Raw genomic sequence first — 26341 nt, 5'->3', positions numbered from 1 at the left:
ACTCTTCTGACCCGGCCAACCGCGAAAAATAAGTCACGCGAAAATATCCACTTTTACAGTATATAAAATTATAATTTCATTATGACAATGAAAAACACTCATATGTATGACACTCTTCTGACATAGTGGTGATGTCACTATGTCCTCATACAAAGGATGGGTTACATTCTTCAGACAAAGTCATGGTGGATGTGTACCAGTATGTGAATGGGTTTGCTATTAGGATTTAGTTTACACTTGACAACACAAATCCACTGAGATGCATCCACCAGAAATGACTTGGAGATGTTTCCCTGTAAGTATGTGCAAACATTTGTCAAACTGGATAGATGTGCGATGCAATATTTATGCCGATCACATTTCATAGTTGGGTAACAAAACCATGTATCTCAAATTTTGTGCAAATCACTTTTTTGGATTGATTATCAGATAATCAGTTAAGTGGGGTCCTGTCCAAATCTTAGCTTTCTTACCCACAAAAATGAAGCCACCACAACATTTCAAAGGAGAGGCGATCCCATTTGATAAAGTTCGTGGCTGCCATGTTTTTTTCGCTCTTCTGAACATTTTACATTTTTCTGATACGAGGTTTTGTCGCTCCAATAGCAATTTGTTACTGACGATGAATAAAGTGCTATATATATATTCAGTTCTGCTTTACGCAGCTGGTATTTGAGAAATTCAGTAAAACCACACAGGATTGTCTTCAAGCCACTAAGGTTCCTAAAAAGAATGGTTCGGATAGCTCAGACAGAGGGAATAACAAATGAATAAGTTCTTGATCCAGCTGTCACAAATAGACAGCTTATGAAGGCTATCAATACGAGCCAGATCTGCTTTCCTGGATAAGCTTTGAGAAAAGAGCAGCTTGAGGACCCAGCCCTGACAGGAAAGATAGAGGATTAACCCACTGAGGACGACTCCCGAGTATACTTGGGCAGGTGTCTATGGGAAATGTGTGTTGTAGCAATATCAGTCTGTCCTTAACAGGTTAAAGATCACGTGGCCAGCAACACCTAACACACTTAGGATGGCTACATAGAACCACTGAGCTCATCAAGTGCTGCAAGAATAGAGAGGAAGACGTGATTGCCGCTAACGTCATGATCTGACATGGCATCCAGATTGATTGAATGAATAAAGACAGTCACAGCTTTCATTTCTGAGATATGTATTACAGCAAAATATTACAGTTGAAATGTGCAGGCCTATAGCCATTGGTCATTAATGTTTTATTTGCTACACCACAGTATGCTCCTGAAAGTGACTTTTCTTCTTCAAACCCGTTGAGGATGAACTGATATTGTTATAACAAATGTTTCCCATAGACACCTGCACAAGTATACTCAGGAATAGTCTTCAATAGGTTAAAAAGAGTTTGCGTGATTTGATGAAGGCTAGCTGAAAAGACATTTCTTGTCTGCCACAGTTCATTTAAATGAGGACGCAAGGATTGGAACAGGCCAATTCCTGCTCAAAACTAGAGCCAGACATTCCTCCGCAGCTTGTCGCAGTAGCCACCTAACACTGCCTCCTGAGGATACGAGGCATTCGGAGCAGGCTGCACTCCGCTCAAACTCGCCGAAGCACGGGAGACTCGCGCGGAATGACCGGGGCAGGGAACACTTTTATGACCAATGGGAATCCAAGAAATCAACACGGATAATGAAATTACCGTACAAGTACATTGGATAACATGGTCATATTGCACCAGTAAGAGACATTGATACAACTTGCGAGAGGTTGACAGTAAAGACAACGACCATGACCCCTCCCCACACCCAAGTGCCGAACCTGGTACCATAAAGCAGATTTAACAAAAATACAAAAATAAGACAACTTCTGACAGCTATGTTGTATGGATGATTCAAATGCTTGTGAATATAGAAGATGCACACCATAGAAATACAAAAAGATATAAAAAGGGAACTGAGGTGAGCATAAAATACTTGTACAAAAATATGCCGAGACTGCTGCATATACTAGTAACATACAAGTACAATGTATAACGTAGAAAGAGAAACAAAAGAAATTTAGGACAGGAATTACAACCAGTATCACAGATGGAGCTGTAGAATTGAGAGATGAAACATATCACAGGCTTTCTGACAGACGGATTGAAAGAGACATCAACTATACTGAGAAAAATTACATACATTTTCATAAGCCTACTGTAAAAGTGGAAATTTTCAGGTTATGGAAATTATTGCATATGTTGCGCTACTAGAAGATAGCAAGAAAATATCAGCCACAAATATTTTTGTACGCCATAATGTTCCATAGTTTATGTCCCGATTTCCAAAAATTAAAAACACATGAAATTCATCTTACCCGGCCGAACACAAAAAAAATTACTCGCACAAAAATATCCACTTTGACAGTACTGTAATTTAATCAGAAACATTTTGGGCATGAAACTATTGGGAATTGGTGATTGTTATTCAATGCATTATGCAGACAAAAATCTTTTGTGTGCACTTTACTTTCACGAATCATGTCTCCTCACAAAATTCATGCACGTGAATATTTCTGGTTTTACAGCAGATTGAAAAATTGAATATTTATCTATACATATTGTATAAATGCACATAGGATATGGAAAACATACGTACATACATATAGGCCTATAGAGAGAGAGACAGAGTGCGAGAGAGAGAGACTTAAATATGTTTACTCTATAAGCTGTTATTTTTGCGAGGGTTTAATTTTCACGAATTTCGCGACTCTCAGTTGGATCGTGAATTTAACAACACCCCAAAAATGTCTCAATAGGCGTGGTCAGACTGGCAAAAGATCGAGAAGTTTAAGATCGCGAAGATTGGCCATTCGTACGCACACAAGAAAGAGTGCGCCATCCAATGGCTAGTGATTGTGACGTAACAATGCACATCTGTACATGAAAATGGTCTCGTGATTCGGAGACAACGCCCGCAAACAGATTGAGAAGTTTCGCGGGAAGTTTGTGGTCACACTGGCAAAACTTCGAGATCTCAAAGATCGAGATCTTAAACTTCTCGATCTTTTGCCAGTCTGACCGCGCCTAATGTGCTAGGCTAATAGCACATCTATGTTAGCTTCGGCATCAATTCGCGAAAACAACATCTCGCGAAAATGTCTATGACTTCCTCATTCGCCAAAATAACAGCATATATACAGTATAATATGCCAGTGTGTGTTTGTGTAGTGTGTGTGTGTGTGAAGAACGAGAATCAGTATTGACCACAGGACATAACTGGTCAGCCTTGGAGAACGCGGTAAAGACTCAAAGCAATGTGAGGTCATTGAAGGGCTGTGATTGCTGTTCAAACAAAGCTGTGTGCATGTTCTCCGAACATGTTCTAAAGGGCACTTAAGATTCGTTTACACTGGTGACCATATCTTGTGAAACAACCCCTAGCTCATGGAACGATGTGAACAGAGCACCATCAGCCATGAATACACACAGTGCACTGAACTCAAATCACTTTCCACCTCCCTGTTGGCAATGTACATATTTACATCTATGTCAAGAGAGTGTGGAGATAAAGGACTTTTCCTTGACTTCACTGCTTGACAACTTAACACTAAGGTTAAACATCAAACGACATAGCATAAACAAGAAGTTTCACAGTTCTTGTTTTTTGTTTTTCCTGTACTTATTGTAGGGCCTCAATATCACTCCGTGTTTGCAAATGGGAGTATGTACACAGTGGCCACCATACACATACAATTATCACTTGGGAATAAAAACCTCAACACTCTCTGGGAATAGATCTGCATGCTCACATCAGAAACAGATCATCAACACATAAAGATATAATTAGGATGACTATGTTTCAATCAAATCACACTCAATCAAAAGTTAGCTGAATGCCTTCATCCTGAACTAGAAATGTCGCTACGGCGACTGGTGTATGCCTCCGCAATAATGCATGGTTCTCCTGATAGGTCTATAGTACAATGTCCTGACAATGTGTGATGACAGTTTCACACAATTGGCAAAATATTAAAATAACAGGTTTGCCACAAATGTGCTGAATGTTCACTTTCTTAGAACTAGGTTCAATTGGATGAATGATTAAAACGTCAGAGTGCAGGTATTTGGGGAACTGATGATTTTTACTTGACTTTTGACCCTTTTATAAGTTTATGCATTGAGTAATTTTCAAGGTATCGAGAAAAAGTACAATTTCAGTATCAAATGGTAAAATAGTATTATCTAAACCTGGCCTTTGACCTTTGACCTCACAGTTCCAAAGAGAATCACTGTTAGGTAGAACATGCATAAATGTGTAAGTTTCATGATAATACCTTGAGTTACTTTTGAGATATGGAGGAAGAAATGCAATTTAGCATTTTCACTTGACCTTTGACCTTTTGGCAAGAAACTTCCCAAAGAATATATATTGGGTTATACATGCATACATCAATTTTTAAAAAAAATCCTTCAGGCATTGCATAAATATGAGGAAAGCAGTGATATTTTGAGGAGTTGACCTTGACCTTTGACCCCCTGACCTTTGACCAATGACCCCCAACTTCCCTAGATAATCACTGCCCATCGGTACATGCATATATACTAAGTTCCATGAAGATACCTTGAACCATTTGCGAGATATGGAGAAAAACATGAAATTTCAACCTTTTTTCACAAAATAACCTGTGACCTTTGACCTTTGACCCCGTGACCCTAAAATCTAAACAAAGTTTTATCCCCCCAGGTTATACCTTCATACCAAGTTTGATGTAAAACCAACACACGGTTCTTGAGATATCGACAAAAACAAAACGGACGGACATACGGACGGACGACCCGAAAACATGCCTCCGGCCACTTCGTTGGCGGAGGCATAATAAAATCATCACCCTGTTGCTGAATTCAGACATTTTCATGATGTTGCCTCTCAATGTACTGGCAATATACATCTATCAATTTGTATTTTGGCTCTTTATCATTCAGATACAGTGCACTCCTGTTATAATGAAAACGGCTATCACAAAAATCTTATTACACCATGGTAAAAGTTCAGATCTCGCAATCATCTAACATTTACTGTCTTTATTTACTTTGTTGTTCAGTTATAACGAGTTTGATATATTGAAAGAAAACTGCCTGTCTGAAGGGGTTCTCTGTACCAACTTCTGATGTCTGAATGTCCATTCTTAGCAAATTGTTAAATGCTCGTTGTTTGGAAAACCACCCACTGCTTTGATACTTCAAAGAACACTAGTGGACCAGTCAAAAGTCGGAAGACCAGTCAGAAGAATTAACCTCTCCAAAGGATCAGAGTGGAAAGTTAGACATAAAAAGACAAAGAACAAAAACAACACACATACCAAAACCCAGTCCCAGCTAGAATTGCTTTCTTAATGGGAATCAAAATCAGCATTTCCTACAGGGATGACAAATTGAAAGGTGGGAGGGGATAGGGAGGAAGGGGAGGTAAGGATCCACTAGCCCTCCCTCTACCCCTCAACCCCCTCCTCCCCTTCCCCCTCCCCCCCCCCCCCCCCATCTCCTCTTGTCATCCCATTGGTGATTAACAACAAAAGCACGCTGGAAGCTCAGAGGACGAACTTTTTGCGAGCTGTTTACTTTGCAGAGTGCCAGAGACCTCAGCGCTCAAGAGGCGTTGTCACTCTAATAACAGTGCGACACAAGACAAGGGAGAGAATGCTTGGCTTTTTCACTTTCTTTCACACTTATTCATTTTTTTTTTCTTCAAAATTCTATTCCCCATCAAAGTTTGAACGCCTGGATGACAGACCTTTACAAGGGGAAGTGACTTGACTCCGAAAATGCCATCAGGGGTTTTGGAGAATGAAATTTAGACAAGCAGGAATTATTTGATCACTGTCACATCATCAGATTACATTGTTTAAAAACAAAACGTGTCCGGCTCCGTATCTCAAAAAAAAAAAAAAAAAAGAAAAGAAAAATCGATGAACTAAATATGTCACCTTATTCGATATAGAGCCATATGGTAACGTGGAAGGCGGTTATATGATCTTTAGATTGGATTGGGGAAATCGAATATTGTTAATACAACAGACTGGCAGATCAAGCAAATCAATTTACTTCACATGTTGATGCCAAAAACTAACCACCCTATTCACGAAATTGGAAGTGTAGAGAGTGAGACTACTTCGGTCTGTTTAGAGGAAATGATTTAACGCGCTGATCATTACTACTTGAGTGGCAGTCCACACTTGATTAGATTGCGGTTTTACAATGATTATTCACATATTTGATTTCAGCGATCATTAATTCAGAACTGACTCACTCATATCTCACGTTACAGATGGCACACGTTGATACATATGACGTGCGTGTGTGTGTGAGTGTGTATGTCCGTCTGGTTGAAATGGATGTACATTTCAGAATACCGGATTAAAAGCAATAACCCTTTTGGATAGCCTCCAGAATCTATCTAATTTCACCTGAAAATGTCATTTCTTATCAGCTAATATTGCATGTGCTGGATGAGTTATTCGTTAACCTATAAGAACTTGATGGCTCTCCTCCATCATTCCTTGAGATGTCATCAAGCAGCCGTGTGACGTAACAGATCCAATTTTGTCAGATAAAAATGTTATGATGCGACGGCGATCTGAATACTGCAATGTGCCTGCGGAGCAGATTGTCACTCTACGAGCCCAATTTCTGTCCGAGATTAATTTGAAACGGGGAACTCGGAAACCACCTTTCACAAATCATAGTATGACGGGTAGATGTATAGTCTATTCCGAGCATCTCATTCGACACACACACATCGGTACGTTTCTCGTTAGTAGATTAGCTTCACAATCATTGACTTCACTTACAATAATCTTAACCCGTTGAGGCCTAGCAGATGTTCATATAACACGCATTCCCCATGCATAGACATCTATTCAAGTATGCGCGGGACTAGTCTTCAAGGGGTTAAAAGCAACGTCCTCTATGATACCACAATTTAGTAGTAGAAACGATTGGACGTTAAAATTCCACGTAACTGGTTGCCGCACCACTCGTAATCAATGATGGCAAATATTCTTGTATTCTTATTTTGTTTTCGGATGGTCAATGCTATATTTTCTTTTGAATACCATCTTTTGTAATTCAAAACAAAACAAAAAGAAAATCTTCGAATACAATCATGACGAATGTGGACTGTGAGAATCTGAAACATCCATAAACATAGTGACAAGTCACAAAGAGGATTTCGCAGCCGCTGAGTTCTAACAGAGCAGAACCTAACTTTTTCTTTAATCATCGCTTCACCAGAAGGCCCAGATTTCCGTTTTAAGGAGCTACCCTAGGAACACCGAGGGTCGTCTTAGGCACTCGGGCTAACGAGATGAGATTTAATGAACTGTAAAATGTGTTAATGCGGTTTGACTCGGCATTGTGCATTTGTCTAATTTTCGTCCGGTGCTTTCTAATCGTGCATTGCGTATCATTCTCATGTCTCGATGACAGGCACGTTACCATCCCATTGTCTTGGTTGCAAATAAAAAGTGGCCTTTTTATCGGTTACAGTCTGTTGCACGTTGCAATCAGAATGATAAGCTAAAGCAAATACGCGTGGTTATGTAAGGTATGTGAATGTAAAGAGAGGCTGATACTAGACAAATGCCTGTGGTTGGTGGAGGCGCGATATAATTCTATAGCACTGATCCAAAATTATTTCTGAAGTCATTTTTCCATTCAAATGTCAAATATTGCAACAAAGCTGTAAAATTCCAATTGTGAAGTACCAAAAGTAAGTGGGATGGATGACGGCCTAAGCCGGAAATAATGCATAAGCTGAGGAATGTACTTCATTTATTCCACCTGCCACTCTTGTCAATCTTTCTGATTCTGCCTGCGTCTGTTTTTTTTTTCTCTCTCTCGACCGATCAGTGCAATCAATTATTATATGTATATGATTATGTGTATTATATGTTTGTGTGCATATTATCATGTGATGAATGTGGCTTTCGGTATGAATATTAATTTATGAAGATATTCAATTTTAAGTGCACGTGTAAATTTGGATTCATTTATCCCTAGAAATTCGCTATTTGTAAAGAGAATAAAATCTTACATTTCATACTCTTTTCCCAGAAAGAGATGAAAGCTGAAATCAATCACGTCAATTTCGTGTCTGTATATCAATTCAATTCAATATCAGACCTTTAAGGAGTCTTTTGTGCTTCAAATTAGCAGATCAATCACCATAATTGAGTAGTCCGTGATTTTGATAGGATAGTAGGTCTTATCTTCATGATATATATACTTATTCTTTTTGTTAATGAATAAGATACCTTTGGCCTAGTCTCACGCACTGACTGACAATTCAACAATAGGTTGACATCATTTTGTTTTCTCACATCCTGAATAACTAATACATCGTGACCTGCGAGACTCCATTACATCGTGACCTGAAAGAGCGATTCCATTACATTCTTTTTAAAGAAAACAATCTTGTATCGATCGGAGGGGGAATGCATTTTGACGTTTCTGAACTACATGTTACAATTTACTAAATGTAATTCTGTAACCTTCATGTACACTTCTTCAGCAGAATATCAAAAGGAGGTGACATCACTAGCACGAAATTTGTTTCAGTCTATTTCAAAATTGAATTAAAATGGCGGCGAGTCCCTTTCAAATGACTGCGCATCACTTGCTAGCCAAAGAAGGTAAAGGTCAAAGCTATCATCTTGGGAATCGACCACAAATTAGAGATGAAACCTTGAAATCAGGAATGGGAGGAGTGTGATGCAGGAGGAGCAGAGGAAACAAATGACGATCTTTTGGTGACAAATAACTCACTGACTACCGTAGCAAGGCAAGCAGTGGGTGTGAGGCGAAGGTTTGAAGTGAAGATGTAGACTTGTTTGGTTCAGCTTAGATTTCAGACAGTGCGTAAAAAAACAGGATGAAAGCACTGTTCTTCTGATTAATTTCGAGGAAACATTACATTCTCTTTAATTGATTTCTGCTAGCCTAGAGTTTTCCTATATCAAACGTAAAAAGATCCTTTCAAAAACTGATCATAAGGTGCCCTATAAATTTGTCCTTAAAGGTCTTCCATCTTCCAAAGCCAGAGGTTCCTTCGCTCGTTTATCAAATCAGGGTTATCATTTGTGGCAACCGAAGCGCAGTTCTCTATTCACAACTTTTCTTGCCAGGCCTTTCAATCTCATTCATTTCCATCCCCATTGCCCTTTGTGACATGCCGTTTTAGGTCATGGGTTTGAATTGTATACGCTAATTTCATTATTGCAGCTCGTATGAGTTACATTACACTACGTTTTGAATCGTTGACGAAATGTCAAATTGCGTTTTTGTGCAATTGTTGTGTCATTCGATTCAGGGCTGATGTGAAACCCCGTCCAGAATATCATTTTCGACCATTAATGCGGAGAAACTCCCACTGATATTATATTCCGTGACACAAGAAAGCCATGGTTACTGCTGGAAAAGAAAGAAAGCAGGTCATCTAAATATCGCGATGTTGCAGGGCGAGATCCAACCTTGCTCTTCTCAGCAGGCATACGACCCCGACACGCAACTCTTGCTTTCGTCCTATCCTATAGCAAAATGTTATACCTGGCATTTTTTCCCCGACAGTTTGACTTGTTCAGAGTAGTTGCGGCTGTCAAATTAACCTTCACCTTGACGTGCGGTCCTTTCTTCTTCTCGCCTTCTCTCCCTCTCATTCTCTCTGTGATTTGTACCAGAAAAGTTAACTTACAATCTTACTTCGAGACAGGTATATTTGATGACAGTCCCTTGTCGAAAATGTGTGTGCGCAATCTCCAGAGAGTTGCAAGAGAATGCCGAAGTTGCGGTGTCACGGAACAGTCTACTGCAAATGTTATATTTGATTTTGATTTGATTTTGATTTAATTTCTGAATTTATGGAATGAAAAAGTAACTATTTAGGGACTCTGTCAATATTTACTTATCGACAAAAACGCCTATAACCACTGATAACCAATTTGATTGTCAGACATGCCTCCGTCTATCTTTAAGAGTCACGTCGGTAAAAGAAATATTACGTTTTTTTTTTATTTTGCGTGACCACCATTTAGGACCAACGGCAGTCTAAAAAGTGTGCCGTGTATCAGCTTTGTGAATAAAACTGATATTCAGCCTGAAAAGAAAGAAAGAAACAAACAAACCAAATGCAAGCTACCTTCAACGCACTTTAGAGTATTTTCTTTACGTTCGTCTTAAGTCTTCAATTGTCTCTCATTTGCCTTCAATCTTATATTCATTTTCTTCTTCATCAATGAAAATTGTGCATGCTTACATTATATAACGTAATGTATGAATGCCCGTCATCTACATAATTATCTTCGTTAGTGAAAACAAAAATAGCACCAGTAGCTCACTCTGGTGTCCGTTTAGTATCAACCTGGTTATATCGATTATATACCTATCTATCCATCATTTCACCGTACATCTAATATCTATCTATCTTCTAAGAATACAGCACTCATTATTATGAAGCTCTTGCTCCCGAGATGTAGATTTCCCCCTATATTTGCTATCATGTTTTATCCCAATGTCAAGAGCTATGGTCAAATGCTCTTCTTACTACTGCATTCGATGACTCAAACTGGTACCATTGTGATGTGTGTAAAGTTAAGCAGATTTGGATGGCTGACACGTTTCGTTTTGATGGCTGATACGTTTTGTTCTGCGTACTGCGTCTTCGGCATCTGGGCATGCTGACAGACCCGCTTCAATCTTCGCCGTCAGTGCTCAGCTATGAAATGATATCATATAGCATGGCATTCCCATGGGCTTCCACCCGCTGACCGATGAAATCTATACGGTCTGTCAATTATCAGTCAGTGAGTGAGTTTCACTTATTTTACAAATTTTTCCTCTTCTACACATGGGCTAGTGCTGATGTGTTGACAGCAAATGTTGGCGAACTGCGTGTGATCGAAGCGGTGCTCAGTTCGTAGCTGATCCTCATTAGTTTGCATATCATGATTTGTGTCAATTCGATTCAATTTCATGAAGTTCGACGTGCCGGGAGAGAATACGAACGGTACTTCCTGCCAATTTGTACCGGTAAACAGAGCTCGTGCTTATTGCAGTACAACTAGTTCGTTTTGTTTTGAGGCAGTGTGACAGTGTCTCACGCTTTAATATAGAAAAGGACCGTTAGTGCTATAGGTCATTTCTTGGGGTGGAGGGACCCTCATTAATTGTCAATTCAACACTGGATAAATGACGCTATAAAACAGAAAAAAGCCAAGACGTCAGATAAAACTTATTTGTAAGAGTCTCGAAGACGTGTGGAGCATCCAAAGAAAGAAAGAAAAAAAAATCGGGATTTTTTTTTCGCACATCGCTGCCAAATGCATTCATATAATGCCACCCTTGTCATGAAAAACTTTGGCAGTGACAGATAAGAAGATGTACTAGGCGCTACTGCCTTTTGGCGCGCTTTTGCCGAGACCGAGTTTGCAGACATGTAGGTCATACCATAGCGCATCTCTGAGCAGCCAACGCCAGAGAACACATTACTAATTATTGCACTAAGCACTAGATATTGTACATCTCCCTCCCTTTCCGTACCGGGGAGAACGTCGATCAACACCCCGCCTACTCCACCCTGGTGTCGGGTGTAACCTCAATCTCTTTGGGAAGGGTGTGTATAGCGAAGGGTACGGGAACCTAGCAAGAGGAAGTTGGTGTCTTCCCGACTGAACCCGGTGTCATCACCATGAGAGCGTTACTAGCTGTCATTTTCTTCTGATTGAAAACATGATTTCATAGCTGCTGCATTAAGAGCTCTTTTCATGCTTCAGCTTATTCTTACACAACTATATTGTACAACTATATTGTGAGCTTAAAGATCTAAAAAGTGCAGCTGCTACTATTACTTTAAGTTCAAGTTCAAGTTGATTTATTTATCTCTAACAAATTAGGGATACAATTAAGTTCGCGTATACAAATAATGTCACGAAATCAGTACAACAATATGATAAACATAATAACATGTAATAAAGAGAAAGATAAATTATTAAGAGAGATACAAATAAGCCCTAAATGCTATATCATTATGTTTAACACAGAAGAAAAAATTGTTGGAAATGGAGGTGACTGCTAAAAAGCAGAGCTTGCAGTATGCAGTCCCCTCATAAAAAGTGTAAAAAAAGTCAAATTGCACCCAAAAAGACAGGACAATTTGCCTAAGAGATAGAAAAAAGACAGAGTAGTACACACATAAATACACTGATGTACAAGTACACACAAGGACGCACATTAACAATCACGAGGTAGCTCTCTTGTAAGGGAAGAAAAGACTTTTGCTGTCACCACAACTTATACAATTTCTACTGAATTTCTACTAATGCATTAGCCTAATGATGAAATCAACATTTACATTCCTCATTATTCGTGGAAATGTAGATACCATGGTAATTTTACCACAATGGCAAAAAGTATATGACACTGCTACATCCGCATCTGTTGCTGGAAATGAGTTCTACAAAGCCTTCCGCTCTTTCTACAGTACTGTTATTACATAATCATGAAAATCCTGATCTTACGAAAAAAATAAAAAAAAATAATAAACTTCGAGAGAGGTATTGGGATAAAGGAAGTCTGTACATATAATATATACGATTTTTTGTTTGTTTGTATGTTTGTTGGTCCGTTTGTCTGCTATTCGACCTGTTCTTGAACCGCAAGACCTGTCAGCATACATCATGAAACCAGCAGACCTCAACACCGCCTTTGTCTCCTAATAATGAGAGCTGTCTCATCCTGGTGGGTGTCCGTGATTTCCCTACGAATATTTCGAATTCCTCTACAAATTCCATCCCTTTGTGTTCCTATTTAAACAATACCGCGCCAAACCTACAGCATAAACACAGTGATGCGACTGAGCTGGCTCGGTGTTAGCTATAGTTCACAATCCCGGTTTTGATATTGTGGTATAAGTCGCCATTAATTGCAGGCTAGACTTGCAAAATGAATTTTCAGAGCAATGCTTATCAAATTTTAGAAGAAAAGGGTCTAAAAGAGAAATGACAGTCTGTAAATAATTCAACATAACAGTCTGCGAGACGCTAATCAGTTTGGGTTACGATTGCGTTATCCCAAAACGCCCTAATATACTTTGATTTTTCACATTTACAAATACCCTATAATCTTTATCATCATTACATGCATAAACTCCGGTTCATTTGAGTTCAAGACAAGCGACATTGTGTCATTTTCTCAAACAGTATTGATTCTTTCCTTTATATACCCTGTAATTTCATATTACTCTTGATGATGAGATATGCTCTATACTCTATTCCCTTATGCCACCTTCAATTCCCCTCCCGATACCTCATATAGGACAGGATTTGTGAATAGGAGTGGGCGTCTTTTTACTGTCATAAATGAATCATAATTTTTAACACAGTACACTATTCTTTTCGATGAAACGTAATTCTTTTTAGCAGGAAATTTCTTTGTACGGCTTTTAGAGGTGACGAAATGGAACCGCTTTTGTGATCGTCGGACGGTGCATGGGTACGACTGACGAAGAATTCGGAACGATAGTCACATTGTACTGGCAAGTGTAAATGTCATTGCCCTGCAGATTTCGTCAAGGTTCTTTTGTGATATTCCAGTCGATTTTGTGCAAATTCACACGGAGTGTGAAAATCTTATTAACGTTGAAAACACTATGTGCGAGGTTCTAAAATATGATATACACTGTAAGTATGACAATTAAGTAAATGAACCACTAGTGGTTGAATTTTTACCATGCTCACAGAATATTGCAGTTGCTAAAATGAACTAGAGATGAAGCTAAATTACAAAAATCATAGAGCCAATTAAGCTACTGTTCCTTCTATATAGGTTTAGTGCATATCATACATAGAATTGTATGAATTGTCTCACAGTCACCAGCTTGAATCTGAAATTCTTTACTCTGTAAATAAACATTTCACTTGTACCACCCTCTTAGTTTGCAATCTTTTCGAGCTGTAAAATAGCGCATCGTCTTTTGTCACTTTATGGTTTGATTTTGAGATTGATATTTTTTTCGTTATGCATCAAAGTGACAACGGTTTCTGTTTCCTTTGACATACATCTCCAATGTAAATTAAAACTCGTTTGCGGTTTGATAAATATTTCTCGATCTATTAAAAAAAACTGATACATGCAAAACACATCTCAACTTAGACAATATACGACTCTATGGAAAAGACGAAGTGAGAATTTTATCATGACTGTTTATAATTATTCGAACTCTCAGTTATCAGCTATCAATGCACTTGCTTCTTTAGCCTTTGTTAAAGGCAATTTCGCCGTGGTTATTGTGAGAAAATTTCAGCACGTAATTTTCGGAGCACAAGAGCGTTGATGGTCTTTGAAAGAAGCTATTACTCCCTGCGAGCGACAATGAGGGTAGAGAATATATTACTCGTTGATAGGTTAGGCAGGCCTCGGGGCAAACCTTCGCCATTGGGCTTGACACCCTTCTCTGAAAGAAATACTCATGAAATACACCGTGGGGATACTGGCTTTGTGATCCCGAATCTTTATGGATGACGACTGAACAAACTCTTCTTTCATGTCTGGTTTCATGACGACCGTTTGAAAAGGTATAATGTCTCAATAGAGTTCAACGACCTCGGATCTAGATCTGTCTAGAGAGATTGCGCCGATATTTTCTAACGCGGAGATGTGGTACTGGGTCATAAGTAGAGGTGACAGGTCTTTTCATGAGTTTTATAATGAATTCTATCAGGAACACTTCTAGAAATAACCATGGACATGATGCACGTAGTACAGAATCCTGTGCTATTGGCAAATTCATCATGGATATACAGAGAAACAATAGGTGTATGTTGTCACACGTTTTCAAATAAAACAATGTACAGATATCTAAATCACTAGATGTGTCTATATCAACGGTGATTATTTACTATTCTACCCTCTTTTCCACCCTACCATTTTGACTCGTCTTACTATTTGCAAAGAAAATGGTAACAGAAAACCATTAATTCTCTAATGTTATGAACAAATGAAATTCATCGTGTGAGACTTACAATAATCATGATGGGAATCAAATTACACGGGTCTGTATCAATGTGGACTGTGCTGATCGCATTATCCACCGATCACACGTTTGCTCTCGACCAATGTGTGCCATGGGGAGAGGTGTAGAGGCCATCGTTATCTCTTCTCAGTGTTCATGTTGACTGCCCACATGTGACAACACGATGAAAGTTCCACGTGATTTCGGGCTCATTAAAACGCCGATTCGCTGCTCCTCAACCTTCACAAGTCACAGTCTGTGTATCATCGGAATTTCATTCCAGGACCCTGTGGGTAAAGTGTTCTTCTTCTTTTGTCCATCCCTCCTTCTCCATCTTTCTCTTCCTCTCCTCCTCCTTCTTCTTCTTATCCTCCTACTCCTCCCCTCCCCTTCTTCTTCACCATCCTTCATGGAACTAATTTTGGCCGATAAAAAACAACTATACATGTAAGTACATAAATTGTCCTGTTTGAATGACCGCCATCATATTTGCAGTGTTCATTTGATTTATTGCCCACAATATTCACAAAATATTGGAGAGTGACGGGAAATCATGTCATCATCAACTGTGGCATATCCAAGCCAGTTCAAACTGAACTCGACCAGCAGAAAACCACGACAGATGTATAGTGAAGACAGGACGATGTTCTATTCTAGTCTTATAGGTATCGATACCTGCTCTTTTACACTGATATCACAGCAAAACTATTGGCAAGATTCGAGAGCATAAGTGTTAATAAATTTATTATGCCACCTATACCTGGCCTGAAGTAACTTTGTTGAGCCAATTTGAATGTAGTTTGGAACCAATGGTGATGACGTCATGATGTATACATCTTATCCACCATCACATACGCGTGCCCCTATACAACAATCACTCAGATTTAACAATGATCACTCGGACTGAATTGTTTATCAATAGATGTGTTGAAGTGGCTTTGCATGTGGACCGTAAGTGGATAATTAATATTTTATGTTCGTGAACAGTAGTGATCCATGAGAGCGTTACAATAGTAATTCCGATTTATGAGCAGACGACTGATTGATATGGCAATATATGATTATCATCACCTATCAATCACACGTTACCTAAAATGCCAGAACCCGTCAACCTACACCATTTCCTCATTACATTGTATCATGGCGGTAGAAAGACTATACCTCTATAATTGTATCATGTTGTACCATGTTTGATACATGTCTAAACACACATAACGGTGTACCCAAGCGTGCATACAACTACATGTACTTACAAGGTGTATAGCTATACATTGTGATCATCCGTGGTGACGTGTTAAATGTATAGTCACCTCGACTATATAGGGCTTAGTCACTGATTCCCAGTAATTGAGTGTGATTAAAGTATTCAAGAATGCGCGCTGTTATGACAGCCTCATCAAACCTTATCACGAAGGTCACGACACGGCCATCCAAAGGAAAGTGGGTCATGATATGACAATAAGAAGTCCTCTGTGAACTTGAAAGCCCCAATTAACCAGACTTTGCGGATAATATACCTTTACAGTAAAATCATATATTCCATATCATTAGTGGCAGGTTCGGCTTGAGCAGTTATTCAAGTACTTGCAGCATCGCATCTCGACAAATTAGTCTTTTCTTCGTGTCTTTTTTCTCCTCCGTCGCTTCTCTTTCTTTTCCTCCTTTCCCATTCCTTTATTTTTATATGCTTTTTCCGTGTTCGTTTTTGTCTTGGTCTATTTCTTTGTTCCTCTTCTTCTCTATCTCCTTTCCTTTTGCTTTCAGCTTCTCCTTCTCTTGATCCTCTTCTCATCTTTTTTTTTATTTCCCATTGCTCTCAGGCTTACTATCCATTGCTCTGCATATCTTTTCTTCTTCTCTATACTTCCTTTCCTGTAGCATGTCTTTTTAGTTCATATTACATCGACCATATACCCCCGTAGAAGCAATGCTGCCTTGTAGCTAAGGTCACTGAATGGCCGAGCTGTAAATTGTATAGCTCCTCATCGCTGGAGGCACCAGTCTACACGGATGTTAACCTTTTTAACTCACGGAAGTAAGATTCTTTTGACACAGTGAGGACGCCGTAACCCTCCTGCGTCCGTTATCCATCTCATATCCACGCCCAGTGAGGAGATCCTCGGGGGTAAGAGAAACTGTAAGGTGTAAGTCGTTGTCTATACCTATCGATGTTTTAAGTATTAATTATCTTGCTATACTCTGATGACCGCTTCCAATGTAAGAGTTTATCGTTACATCTTCTCAACATTTCTCTCTTTTTAAATTTATTTCATTGAATTTCCTTGCTAGAAATTAAGTTTTGTCTTTCTATAGTCTTTCCAGATTCCACCACTGCCCCTAACTGATTATCAGATGTGTTTTCTACGACGATTCGCAAAATAAATGTTTACCTCTACCCGTTTTCCTTCTCCACCTATACCCGTCTTTCATTTTAATCTATTTACTTTCTTCATTCCTAGTTTTCTCAGCGTTTATCATACTCAGTAGATCTTTTCCTCCCTTTTCCCTCCCCTAGGAGCTTAAATCATCTTTATTACCCTTATACGTCTTCCAGTAATTGGACATTGTACGCTGGTCAAGCGTAAAAAGAAAGAATTCAGCGGGATGATTCCCCGATGCCTTTTGCCCACTTTTTATGCAGTCGGTGATTACGCCAGATTAAATCTTAGTGGATTAGCTTTGTATAAGTTACTTTTACGGTCCAATTTCTGTTCACAGCCGAAGGAAGAGGAAAAAAAAGTTTTGTAAAGGGCGGGCAATGGTCGTTACGATACGTACTGTAAATCCAGAACCTCGGAGTCTGCAATGCAATTCTGCTGTGATACCAATGTATTGACTATACGTACCATCTATAAACACTATAATCATATGCTTAGTACGCCATGTATGTGGGCAATATGGCAACCATAACAATTTGCAATAACGTGATTGGTAATTTCAGGAGTCTAACCCGATTCATGGGATGATGCTGGTTGTGCATATTGTATGTCTCTTAAATCTCGTAAATGAAGAATGTACAAGTGCACAGTAATAACATACGATACCAACTGATACCAAGAAACAGTTTGAGGAGTGATCTCCACAATACAGGTAGCTCACTGTAGACAGGTATACAGAGGGATGGTGTGTGTGTGGGGGGGGGGGGGGGATTAGTGGGCACTTCACGAAGGATATTGCAGTAATACATGAATAGACAAGCAACAACCCAGACGAGTTTTTAGTGTATAGCTTGGTGCAAACGTAGGGTGGAGCAAACTCCAATGCATGCTGCAGATGAGAAAGAAGTACGAGTTTCATCTCAGACTGCGTGTTAGAAAATCAAAGATCCCTCTGGAGTCCCCACAACTTTATGATAGACGTCCTAAATAACTACTTTCCTCTGGTACGAGACTAGATACACGGTGCTGTACTTTTTCGCTCACACATCAGTTTTCTAACCTCGTTTTCCTATCAGTTGATCTTAGAGTTTTGCTATCATCACCGAGTAGTGACGAAATTTAACGGTTTGTCACCCCGGATATTTCACGCTGGTCTGCTCTCGGGATACATAACATCAAGGATGCAGCAGCCTCAGGGCTGCAAGTTTACAGATTTCTTTCTATCGGCTCCAAGAAAATGAACTCCCGTTTCTTTTTCGTCTTTACGCATCTTGTTTCATTGACTTAGTCTATAGCTTTTCCTTCATTGCCTGTGTGATCAAAACATGTCTGTCTCCGGATGCATTTTAGCATTTCGCATTCACATTTAAAGATAATCTAAGGACGATTATTAATATTGCAAGTGCGGAACAACAACAACAACAACAACAGAACTTTGTAATGTACTTGTTTTTATTTCTCCCTCTTGCACGGCTAAAATGACAACGCGTACTTACGTCCTTTGGTTTCATGACAGCATAACAATATTCTTCGAAGTGAGACATTATACAAGAACATTATAATAAAGAGAGGGAACTTACGTCAGGTAGCCGCTACACACTGTCACACTGCCGCAGTCGCAGTGATCTCACCTAACCACTGTAGCACCACACCCAGCTCCAATCTTATCATCATGTAGGTCATTAAAAAAAATCATATTTTGGGGTTCATGATGCGTTGAGATTATTTTGATTGAGTTTTAAGGGCTTAATAATTGTATCGTACCATATACATTTGCCTATTTATAAGGGGGTAATTCAGAATCAGTGTATCTATGTAAAGGTTGTTGGAGTTGATGTGCACGTCGCAGATGTATACGACGTATTAAACATAAAGAAAAAAAATCACTAATATTACAAAATGATATTACCAACTCAATGTTGTGGAATTCACACAAACCATAATCTACAGCATGCAGTGACACAGGTGAAATTCCATGATGAAATGTCCTCTTGATATAAACTATTACATTGGAGGCACTGTGGTATGGTGACTTTGAAAAGCAGGTCCCGAGTTCGAGTCCTGATAAGTGCCTATGTCCTTGATTACGCGCACGCGCGACCCAGCTGTATACATGGGTACGAGACAGTGTTGGGGAACACAGCGCCAGGGTTCTCCGCAAAAAAACAGTGCTAATGCTGAAGAGGCTACCCGGAGTAAATAAAACCTACTGTTTTCTTTTATATGTAAACTTTATGTACGATCGTCCGTAATAGACGTACATTATCATCCCTGAAAAAAGCAAACAAACAAATAACGCCTAAAGACATTAATCTGCCTAAAGCAAAGCCGCCGGGTGAAGCTTTCGACTGATTAAAAATAATATCCCAGTCGTAACACAAAATTAATGAGACAGATGTCAATACTAGTCTTGACTCCGATAATACTAACAGGAATGTACTCTCGGATGCCATTCACTCTGTATAAGGCATCTGAGGGCGACACTTTGCAGAGGAACATCTGTTTCGTTTGTAGCTCCATGAATAAAGTTACACTTTACCTCCCGCCCCCAGTCATTCCAACTTATTGACTATAATAACAACGATATAAACCAAACTACATAGCACACTACTTGGATCCTGTCAAGAGAAGAGCAAGGTCATTAAAAACAGATAATAAAAATAGACCGAGAATAAAATGTGACGTCCGGTTAGGACGTCAGTGTGTGTATAGCAACATTGCAACCCCTACCGATTTGCTAATTAACACATAATTTATAAGGGGTTCATGGGGATCCGTCACTAGGAACTGGTGCTGTGGTTTACATTGAGATCCGATGTGTCGCAGAAGTACCCCATATACTCTCGGAAATATTATGCTTATTCCAAGCTAAATCCTTGTACAGGATATACAGGATTACTTAAGGAAAGCTAAATTAGGAGTCATTTTTGAGTGCCCCTCTGGATATAGCATGGATATCCTTCACCAAATCTGCACCAAAACAAGAGACATGCAGATATAAACAAAAAGAGTAATTTGCATAGGGCCTACTGTGTACAAACCATTAAGTGTATTTAACGAGGGAAAAGCCCTTGGCACTTACCTTGACTATCTTCCCGACGGTGCTGTGAAGTATACATGACCAAATCGAAACGAAATTGAATAAATTCCATAGATTCACGTTCATGTTGGTTCAAATTGCTCTCCGAAGCATGAGAGCACTTCCAGAGTTCTTCTCAAGACAAGTTGTCAAGAGGGGCACGCCAACTCTCCGCTACTCACACCTGAGCCCGCCGCGGAACGTCGGCTTAGAGCAAACAGTTGAGAGTTCGTGTAGAAAAGGGATTTACTGTAAATGGTTTAATCGGGTTTATAAATTCTGCGCAGTGAATAGTCAGTCGGGGTCGCGAAGCAACGGCGAGTTGAGTTCAAGCCGAGCGTCGAAGTGACGGCTGTCACAAGCACTTCTTCCAGTCGCTTTGATGCGTTTGTCACTCATTTCGTCTGCTACGACTTTATATCGTGGTTAGCCTTGTGCACGCGGGCAGACGATACGAACACATGGCCGCACGTTGTTTGAAATGCCGCCGCAGCTCGCTCGATCGCCTGCGCTGAATGCTCCCCTCGCGTATGTCTGCGGTTACGTTTTGACGCGGAACCACGCTGAACGCACAAATTGTCTCCTCCCACCCTGGCAGCTATCCGACAACGACGTTGAGCAAATAGCGTGTGTGTGGAATGTGGGTGAACAAAATCAGCTGACTACTTTTGATGAATTGTTTAGAAGCTCTGCGGGGGAAAATCAAACCCACAGCAACACACAATCGTTAGTGTTTGTACATGACAAAAATGAATTCCAATGGAAACAATACCACAGAGCTGAAAGGCATTGCTCTTATCAGTGACAGCAGTGACAGATCGATGGTAATTTCTGTCACTGTTGATGTCGCATCATATTTCATTCAGAGCCTTGACAAGAATAGAGGCAACATTCGCGGCTTCACCCCTTGCTGGCCTACCCTAGTAATCACTCACTATAAAACATTTCAATCATCTGGCTACAGGGCCTACCAACTTTGTATGTCAGGGGCAAGTGCTAATGAGAACGATCATGCCCTGACCTTACACCCTAAAACAAGGAAACTATAATCCTAGCGGGAAATCCACGTGTGACGCAATAGGAGGTGATAAAAATAATCCGAGAGTTTCCATTCCCGCTCCAATCAAACGCTGACGAAGCACGGGCCTGGGATAACATCTCTGTTGCCAAACATCATTTTGATTACTTTCATTCTCTTTTATTGTAAGGGAAGTCTTTAATCTCAGCCTACTTCTGTTGTAGGACCAAACTCTTCGGGATCGTGTGAGTCGGTGTCACGCCGCCGGGTCGCAGGTTTATTTAATAGGTTCATTTGTGCCAAACCAGGAAAGCCACCTCCCTGGAATCTACAAGGAGGTAAATATCATGCCTCCATGCTGAAACCATTCGAACCTCGCTGTCCTATGAACGAATTTCTGGGCTAGCTAGAATTGGATGTGTCTTAGTGGAGACTTAATATATTTCTAGTAATGTAACATTTCTTGACATAACACTGCAAAAAGTCCGGTGTTAAATAGCGAACACCGAGCTGGTGTTAAATTTTCGGTGCTCATTTATGGTGTTAAATTAACACCTCCAGGTGTCATTTCCAAATTTAAAACTGCTTTTTGAAGAGTTTCTTAGTAACTGCACTTTTTGTTGATTTTGAATTTAAACAAGACGATCAAGAATTTTACATTAAAATACTAGATTTTTGAAAAAATGTGAAAATAAATTTACACCAAAGTAACACCAGCTGGTGTGGTCTCTTATTGAAGCTGGACGGGTGTTAAACCATTGATATTAACACCAACAAATATCAAATCAACACCATGTGGTGTCATTTTTTAATTAACACCAGTACAGTGTCAAAATAACACCAGGTACAGTGTCAAATTAACACCACGAAGTGTCAGGTGAACACTTTTCAACACCATCACAGTGCATTTTTAACACCTGTGGGTGTGGTCCTTTATTGAAGTTTGATCGGTGTTAGATTTAACACCCGTGGTGTTAAATCTAACACCGATGTTTTTACAGTGAATGTTTATCATTACCCTGCATGAACACTTTCATGAAACATCACATTTGAAATTGGGAATTGGTTTATTTAAAAGAAAAGAACAAGATGAAAATGAGAGACTATATGGCAGCAGGGGTTCGCCATCAAGCTCTGTAAGTATTAATATACCTTGCAATGAAGAGTGACGTCTGGGGCTGGTATACCTTCCATGAACAAAGGCGAATTGAATCTTTAGAGTTTGATTTCCATGTAGATAAGAGAACAAAGAACTAAGAATAGCATAGAAGTGAAATAAAAAGGAGGAAACGCCATTAAAAAGTCGCTCATGCCTTGCACGGTGTATATCGTTTTGTTACCTGGCTCAACAATAATGAACCGTCATATCACCCCATATTACAGCACATAGGATAATTAGATAAACCGCCTGGACCTATACTCTATGGAGAGACATACAATGAAAACAGTTTCAATGCCAGTGATCAATTACCTGTCGCTGTTATTGTCGTATCATGATATAAAGTGCTTCTGTTGTTATATCAAATGCCAACTTTGTTTGCCTGGTTGTGATAAGTGAGATAATAACCGCCGCTGCAAACATTCGCAACTGGATTATAGAACTCCTGGGGGTGATTTTTTTTCTTCACAAATCTTTCTAGCTGATCATTGCCCTGGTTCGACAGCACGTAGGACTACAGTTTACCTATATAACAAACGACGTCTAATCCGCAGGTATTGTAGGCCTACCTGGCAAGACGCAAAATACGTGACCATTGAACGTTGAAGACAAAATAAATGGCCCAATGTTTTCACGTATAGACACAGGCTAATGCCCACGTCACATCCCCCTGTTTCTGCTCGATATACACGTACTTTGGAGTTTGTTTACATCATAAACTGTTTTTATTTTGTATTATATTAATTAACAATTTCCTTCATTTCCCTTTTTTTTGCAAAATGATAAAATGGAAGACAGTTCTAACACAGTATAAGCACAAAATACAAAGGTCCCACCCCCGTGTCTGTCCAACAAACCAAACAGACATTCAAACGTGATACAATGCATTAAAGGGACTGTACAGTACTGGTTGAGGTGGGGACTCATGTTTTGAATATTCTTAAGTGAGATAATGAGAAACCTTTTACAAAAATATGAAAGAGCATGTAATTTTAAGAATTATTCAACGTTTATTTGATGAAAATTGGTTTTCAAATGGCTGAGATATCCAAAAAAGTGATAATAATAAAAGGCGACATGCCACAACTTCATTAGGATCTCTTTGTTTCACCTTGTTTTTGGATATCTCAGCCATTTCAAAACCGATTTTCATCAAATAATATTTTGATACCCCTTAGAATTGCATGCTCTTTGGCATCTCATAGAGTGGTTTTTGAATATCTCTCAAAACATTAAAAGCTAAATCCTCACCTTGACCAGAACTGTATACACCCTTTAAAGGGGCATTCCGGACGATTTTCATAATTTCACATCATGAAGTACATAAATCAACAGCTCCATGTATAGATTCGTGGAATTTATTGTGGTCCTTGAGCAGAGAAACCAATAAATTGAAAATCTTAAACAAATCACACTGAACAGTGTTGATGACATCAGAGCCTCATATATTTCACAAATGTAGCAGTGTAATTCCATTACAATACCACTTGCTCAACAAGTTCACCTGTGAAAAATCTATGCATGCTTTCTTCTTTTATTCTGCTTCCTTGAGCCCCAACTCATGCATTCTTATCATGCTTATGGTGAGGCTGGCATGTCATCATCCTTGTTCATTGCAATTTGTTATAAATTTTGAAAACATTCTCATTCCTTATCCCAATCACTATAAATTCTGAAACTCTGTACTCAGTTTACCTGATTTATAGCTGTTCAAATGTAAAAGTCTGAAAATCATCCGGAGGTCCCCTTTAAATGACAGCGTGTGAGTACTAGTATCTCCCCTTCCACAAAAAGAGAGGTTATCACAAGAAAACAACTTCCACAAACGAACAAACAAACCTTGCCACTTCCCGTATTTGTTCAGTTGGTTTAGGATGTATGTGTCAGGAATATGAAAGCAGCCCCTACAAAAGAAGTAAACGGTGAATTTAATGAATAAAAGAACTGTGCATGCACACCTGTTGGAAAGCAAAAATAGAGAGGGGGTGGTTGATGGAAAAAGTGGGATAAATGGAAGAGCAACAAAATAACAACAATACATGTAACACTTGATTCATGAAAAAAGACGACAGGAAATATAATAACAACAATCATCATCATCATCATCATCATCATCGTCATTATCATCAGGTCTTCTTCATCCAGAGTAGCCTCTTCAGGCAAGAAATTTTCTGAGACATAAATATGTAAATTCAATTAATACAGTAACAGATAATGAAACGCATCAGTCTGGGCTTGTGAGGAAAATCGAACGATCGGTTCAAAACTTTGGATGTCCTACGAGAACAACGATATCAAGAATTATCAAAAGAATTGAACAAGATTCTTTTTTCCCTATGACATCGGAGGAGTTCGTTCAGAAGTATGTAGGATTATCATATTTATTAGCCTTAACATATTTCTGTATTTTAAAGAATAAGTGTGTTTTGTATTTCAAAAATTAGACTTTGTTGTAATCGATTTCAACATTATAAAGAGCCTATATATTTTCGGTCGTGAGACCTCTTCTTCACGAATAACGATATTTCTTTAAAAAGTCCTGAAAGCAAGAAGTTCAGTTTAACTGTCAAGATATCCTGTCTATAAACAAGATTGCACGCAACGCCACGTACAACCCCAGATGCTGTGTACTATAAGAGGATCAGTTAATTGGGTACAAGAGCAAGATTAGAGGATACGTTGTGGCGCGCATCTGTCACAAGAGGTGAAAAATGAAAGTACATGTAATGTTTCAATACTCTTCTGATGTGTCGAATTTTAATTTTCTTTAAAAAAGGAAGGAAAGACAGAACGGAAATTCATAGTTGGAAAAAAAAAGAAAAAAAAATCATAGACCAAGTTCCCTACTCTCTCACATTAAAAAAAAAAAAAAAATCTGAAGTCTTGGACATAAACGGATATATGAAAAAACAATATCCGGAGCATGAGAACCTTGATTCAATTCAATTCCATTCAATTCAATAGTTTATCTATTCTCATCAAATATCTATAAACAATCACCAAAGAAAATTACTTTGAAACTCATAATTCAAGTTCTGATATTCTTGGTAGAAAATCTTCAAAGAGGGGAAATAATGTAGCAACGGTGTAGTGCTTGGGAGATTCGCAACATCCTTTTGTTCTGTGTTTGTTCAATTGAAAAAAAAACAAAAAGAAAAAACCGCAAGACGTGAAACATTCCTTGTCCCGTGTCACGCTCACTCTGTGGCAGGGAGACCAGGAGAAATGAAACAAAGAAAACTCCTTAATCAGCCTCATGATGCATACTTACAACCACCGCCCACGTGCTTAACCTCTTGTTTTTCAAAAAGCTATTCTTGGAAGTACCATTTCGTCGGCTAGACGTGACTCGAACGACAAACAAGTAATCATCACACAAAAGCGATAACTTTCCAACTAATGCTCCAAGTCGATCCTCTTTACTCGCTCAATGTTTGTAGTATGAATTATGAAGAAAGTTGATCTTAGAGCAACATCTTGAGGAAGTCTTGATTTAATGTTTGGTCGCCGAGGTCACCGTCAATTATAAGGTGTCTGAACCCCGAACACGGTCGGAAGTTGTTGGCACTCAACTGGTCAGGCCAGAGGACGAGAAATCAGCGTGGAAGACGTCCCGAGTCCTGGCGGTACACGGGTAATCATCACGATCAGACATAAATATGATTGTACACCTGAAATGTCACGATAGTC

The 26341-nt window shown here is 39.2% G+C and overlaps 1 protein-coding gene across 1 annotated transcript in view; it reads right to left on the bottom strand.

Moving 5' to 3' along the window:
• Nucleotides 1-1480: 1480 nt before the first annotated feature.
• Nucleotides 1481-26341, bottom strand: part of LOC139717064 (A disintegrin and metalloproteinase with thrombospondin motifs 6-like) — a 69519-nt gene continuing 44658 nt past the window's right edge. The window contains exon 19 of the mRNA XM_071628573.1: nucleotides 1481-1625. Coding sequence (XP_071484674.1) covers nucleotides 1481-1625 — 145 coding nt within the window. The remainder of the gene's footprint in view (nucleotides 1626-26341) is intronic.

Source organism: Diadema antillarum, unplaced genomic scaffold (assembly GCF_040938485.1).
Source record: "Diadema antillarum isolate AM-2024a unplaced genomic scaffold, OU_Dant_1.0 scf00000071, whole genome shotgun sequence".
NCBI lineage: Eukaryota > Metazoa > Echinodermata > Echinoidea > Diadematoida > Diadematidae > Diadema > Diadema antillarum.
The sequence above is the reverse complement of the archived record's forward strand: the minus strand, read 5'-3'. Positions and strand labels throughout refer to the sequence as shown.